This window comes from Brassica oleracea, chromosome C6 (assembly GCF_000695525.1).
Source record: "Brassica oleracea var. oleracea cultivar TO1000 chromosome C6, BOL, whole genome shotgun sequence".
Taxonomy (NCBI): Eukaryota; Viridiplantae; Streptophyta; class Magnoliopsida; order Brassicales; family Brassicaceae; genus Brassica; species Brassica oleracea.
Genome location: NC_027753.1, coordinates 37,583,413 through 37,589,217, shown reverse-complemented (window position 1 = coordinate 37,589,217; position 5,805 = coordinate 37,583,413). Strand labels below are relative to the sequence as shown.

The window sequence follows — 5,805 nt, the reverse complement described above, 5'->3', positions numbered from 1 at the left end:
GGGGGGGGATGATCATTGCTTCCATAACATGCATTTGGACCCACTTTTATTTACTTGAATTTTGTAATATTTATACTTTGAAAAAATTATTTATCAATATTTTGGTTTTAAACAAAGCTTCAATCATCTCTTTCGATAAAAAAAGAATTATATATATACACTATATGCATGAATATATGACTAAATTAATATGATAAGTGCATATATTACAAGGTTTATCAGGCCACATGCGGAAAATGTGATATGTAGGAGTGATAGGAACTCGAGGTGTGGACATTGGATTATTGATGAGCGATTTTGTATATGTTTTCGAATTCAACAATTTCTTTAAGGTGCACAATACTGTAACTGGTTACTTTAATTGCTATGCAGTGAAGATTTGAAGTATGGTTGCAAAAATACTATATATGTAACTAACAATAGTTCAGATAGAAGATATACTTTGTTATATATATATATATATTAGTCCTCATCTTGAATTTTAAGGAAAAACTGCTTCAGATTAGACTGGCAGTAACAATGATCCAAGCATTTGAGCACATGAAAATGTGTGATGTATATATGGATAAATGTAGAGATTATTAATTAAGTTTACACATTATTACCAAGTTCAATACATGAAAATTGTTTTTTGGCTGCTTGCTTGTTACTTGGAAAATATAAATAAATAATTGTAGATGAGACATTCGCGCACATGGGGGCATGGACACAATATAAACTACAAGATAAGTGATGTTTTGGTGTGGTACGCCGTATTACATTATTGTCCATTTCGTATGCCAAGTACTAAATTAAAAAAGCATCTTCAGTTAATCTTAACTGTGTCTGGTAGGAGAACCATTTATATAGTTTTCTATGTTTTGATTATAGTATTGAATCAGATATACAAATTTAAATTGCATTGTTTTTAACAAAAAATTACATTGCTTAAAATACGTTTTCCTATACCTTTTCCCAGCTACCCATGTGGTGGTTTTATTTATACTTGGTTAACATAAATTCTCCCACTTTCCGTGCGCCGAAATTATCATTTTAGTTTCAATAATATACTATATGTTAGTTCGTGTTTATAATAATATTTAAAAAAACTTTAGTTATATATATATATTATTTTCTTGTTTATATTATATATATGAAGTTTTTGACCTTTAAAACGGCCGCTATGGTAATGGCCCTTGTTTGCCACAAGCATGCACGAACTATCTGTATACATAATTTTTTTTAGTATAAATAATTACTAGTTGTTAAAAGCACTTAGTCTTAATTTATCTAAAGAGATTATTTCTGATTTTCTGGGTTAATGCGTTAATTAACTGTACCTGAATGTGTTAATGCGTTAATTAGTTATCTACTAACTCCGTTCCTAAATGTAGGATATTTTTTAAAAAAATTGATGTTCTAATATATAAGATGTTTTCATTTTTCTAAACAATTTTTTACTTTATTAAAAACTGTGCAACCAATCATATTTGATAATCTATTTTGTAATTGGTTGAATAATATTAATTTATAGTTTTAATGATAGTTTCTAGACAAAACAATAATTTTTTTAATATGCGTATTTTTACCTAAATATCTTATATTCAGGAACAAAAGGAGTATAATTTTCGAATACCTTTCCCAAAAGTCGATGAGCCACCAATCACCATGCAGTTATATATGCATATCCTTGTTAATTTTCGAATACCTTTCCCAAAAGTCGATGAGCCACCAATCACCATGCAGTTATGCATATCCTTGTTAGCTTGATTTATCACATTTCATCTGATAGCATGTTCCGAGATTTGACTCATACAGTCACAGTAACTGAAATATCATAATTCTGTATGTTGGATCATATACAATTCAAATTGTCTCGCATATAATTACAGTCAACTAAAATGTATAGTTTTAAGTTTAATATATTATTGAGTGGCTTTCTATTGGGACCCAACCAGATCATTCAATAGGACATATAAAAAACATATTTTGCATTGTTATTTTTGATGAACTTTTAATATAGAAATAAATCAGATAAACAATATGCGAGAACTAGTTAATTGACTGAATGTGCATGTCCACTTATGTTAGATATGAACTAGTAAGCTATGTGTGAAATTAACTACTAAGTACCTTTATAGGAGATCAAAACATAGAATCTCATCAGGTATTCAGGTGTATTGCTTCTAACGTTTGAACACTTTGATTATACCTAAACAGAACATGCATGAACATAAAGAAAGAAATTGACTCTAATATGTCCCTAATCAAATCCCAAAGCGATGTCCGAACTCTTTCCAAAGACTGGTCATCTTATCCAGCACTACCACATGCTCTTACTTCCCTACCATTTCTTTTTCTTTAAAGTGACACTTATTTATTCAATTAATAGAATTCAATCCTGTATCATCGCTAAATTCATTAGCATAATTATTAAGACCATGAATAATCAAAGGATAGTTTTCACATGTCGAATCTATCACCTACGAATGCTTCGTGCGCCATCCATTGCATGAAGAAGAAGAAAACACACACTAGTCTTTTTTTTTTCCGTCGAGTTTTTGTTTATTAAATAAAGACGGGCCCAGCCCAATATCCTTACACAATAAAAAGGCCCACGACCCGATTAGCTAAACCAACGACAGAATAAAAAAAACGGGCTTAAAGCCGAAAGACCCATCACCGACACTGCTCAGATCCAGCGGCACGTGTCGGCTTATCCTCTTTTTGTCTCATCCCGGCGGTTCCGCCGAACGGTTCAACACCGTCGAAATTGTCACGGAGAGCGTCATCGGACTAACCGAGAGCTCATCCCAATCATCACACGTCGCCAACTGGGCATTTTAAGCCCGAGACTCAAGACCTCAACTTTCCTTTTCTTGTCGTCGTCACCGATGATGGAGAGCTTCACCTTATACCGAGATCTCATCCATTCTGATCCAAACAACCAGCCTGACGACAAGAGCCACCACGCAGTTTCCACCAAAGCCAAACTAGTAACCAAACCCCAAAAGACTACGGGTCCAAAACCGACAGCGTAGAGCTAGTGAGCCTCTACCCTCCGGAACCAAAACCGACAGCGTAGAGCTATGTGAGCCTCTACCCTCCGGAGCTAAAACCGGCGAAGACGGAGCAGAGAATACCTCCCCTTCCCGGGAACTTGAACCGGTGGCGGCGAAGCTGAGGAAGCCTCCACCTCCCGAAGAAAAGCCGGCGTCGACGGATCTGTGATAGCCTCCATCTCCCGGAATTACCACTTGAACATGCAAGCTTATCTTCTCACGCCATGGGCCTCCACGCGAACGCGTCTTCCCTCCAAGTGGGGAACCACCTTTGGAGGATGGCTCCAATCCAGAACTCCGACAAGGCGTTCGATGATAGGCGACAGAAAAGAAGCAAAAAGAAACCTCTTTGACGGAAGGAAAAAGGTTCCGACGCCGGCATGGACGCTCACGTGCCGGCCGTACGCCGGATCCGATCTCAGATCTCCTTTCTCTCTCCTTTCTCTCTCTTGTTACGCGACGATTCTCTAGTGTCACTAAAAAAAAACACACTATAGTCTTTGATTCTCTCTTCTAAACAAATTATTTAAAATTAATTTCTCGAATCTTAACCCATCATACTAATATAATTTATCAATAAAAAATAATACAGAAAGCATAAGAGTATCTCTAAGTCTATTCCACTTTTCATTTCTAGTTTTATTTTGAAATGTTATTAACTCTATTTTACCAAAAATAATTGAAGTAAAAATATAATTATTCCAAAATTCGAGCATAATTATCAATTTTTTTAAAAAAAAATCATTTCTCTAATTTCATATTAAAGTATAATTCGATTATTTTATACAATAACTCTATTTTGATTCTTCTCAAAAAAAAACTCTATTTTGAAAATAATAATGGAATGATGATATATTACAAAAATTCTTAGGACCATATAGAGGCAATGTCGTAAATATTTTGAGTACCAGTGGCATTGTGTTAGTTCCTTTACTATATAAACTTCGTCCCTGGCAAACTCTCAAAACCCCTCTGACATTTTCTCTCTTTAATCAATTATTTAAACGGAAAAAAAATACTTAACCGGAAAAAATGGCTGGAGGTCTCGGGAAATGCAGTAAGATACGTCACATTGTGAGGCTGAGACAGATGCTCCGACGGTGGCGCGACCAAGCGCGAACATCTTCTTTCAGCCGCAGCGTACCGTCGGATGTACCGTCAGGACACGTGGCGGTCTACGTGGGGAGCAGCTGCAGGAGATTTGTGGTGCGCGCGACGTATCTGAACCATCCCGTCCTATGGAATCTCCTGGTTCAGGCTGAGGAAGAGTTCGGTTTCGTTAACCAGGGTCCTTTGGTTTTCCCTTGCGAAGAATCGGTTTTCGAGGAGTCGATTCGGTTTATTTCCCGGTCAAGAGGGTTTACTTGTCCCGATGATGTCAAGAAGAACTGCCACGTCGAGATCAGAAGCGATAGATGGATTGAATCTCGACCGTTGCTTAATGGCGTCTCCGAGAAAGCAATATGGTGATCATTTTGTCGGCAACGTACGTACAGAGTAAATAGAGTAATAAAAAAGAGAGCCGGTACTGACTCGGTTTGACTCGCCATGGTAGCAGCCAGCCACTTTGAATAATCATGTCATTGACTCGGGCTCTTATTTATTTATTGGTTTCTTCTTGTGTGAGGCGGCTGAGTTTACTGAGCTGAGTTAGACGCGGTGGCCAATACAAAAGAGATGGCCGTTAAATGTGATTTAAATTGATGTTGGCTCTATCTCCTCCCAGTTCAATTAAATTGTATAGATTATTTTTAATTATTGGTGAAATTTGATTACTGATTCTAAAAATCTATGTGTAAGATTCCAGCGGATTAATGTAATGAACATTGTTCTATTTATTAAACAGTTATATGGTTCATTCTAATTTTTTTAAAAATTAAAGTGATTCTATAATGTAGTTAAGTTTTATTCCAATAGAACTTTATTTTGAATAAAAAATAAAATAATAAACAAAAAATAAATGAATTACTCTAAAACTTATTTCCCACTCTATTATAAAACAAAAACAAAATACTAATTAGAAAACTTTTACTCCAAATTCTATTTTAAAATAAAATGGAATTGAAGATGCTCTTAAACAATAAAAATTAGTTAAGCCGATTAATAATTTGCATCTTTATAATTTCAGAATAATTATAAAAGATTGCCTAGACTAGTATTTAAGCTAAATTTTTAACTTAACACAATGACAATAATTTTTTTACTATAAACTAGTTTATAGGGTTTTATGATTATTTCGCATAATTATTTATCTGATATATTGCTAGTAATTTTCTAAATTATCATTTACTATTTACCTATACTACAATAACAAATAGTAAAATAATATATAGTATAAATGGTTATAGTAACAAATAATTAATATTGTATGTAAACTGAATACATTATTTAAATTGATTTATTTCCCCCACTGATGTAATATATAGCTAGTAGTATATAGTCTTAAATAATAAACCTCTAAAATTTAAATAGAAAAAAGTTGGCGTAAATTTACTACTAAAAGTTATTTACTTTCTTAACTTCGGCGAAGTTTATAATTGGACCGTAGTAACTGGAAAAGGAAGGAAACAAATCCGACCAGGTCATGTGAAGGATAAGACTATATCGGTAATAGCCACTTTGCTCTGTTTTCACTCTCATCAAACTTTTTCGCACGTTCTTCGAACAGTGAAAAGTAGAGTCTACGGTACATAATGTTGTCATATTGGGCTGACAAAAAAAAAAAAAAAAAAAAAAAAATTGTCATTTTGGTTTTTTTTTTTTT

At 34.1% G+C, this 5,805-nt stretch overlaps 1 protein-coding gene across 1 annotated transcript; it reads left to right on the top strand.

Moving 5' to 3' along the window:
* Positions 1–4,023: 4,023 nt before the first annotated feature.
* LOC106298986 (auxin-induced protein 6B) lies at positions 4,024–4,847 on the top strand. The gene has a single exon (XM_013735114.1). The coding sequence runs from the start codon at positions 4,074–4,076 to the stop codon at positions 4,509–4,511; it is 438 nt and encodes a 145-aa protein (XP_013590568.1). The 5' UTR covers positions 4,024–4,073; the 3' UTR covers positions 4,512–4,847.
* The last annotated feature ends 958 nt before the right edge of the window (positions 4,848–5,805 follow it).

What these genes read in the sequence shown, in the direction of transcription:
- LOC106298986 (XM_013735114.1), top strand. Translation starts at nt 4,074, where the DNA reads ATGGCTGGAGGTCTCGGGAAATGCAGTAAGATACGTCACATTGTGAGG.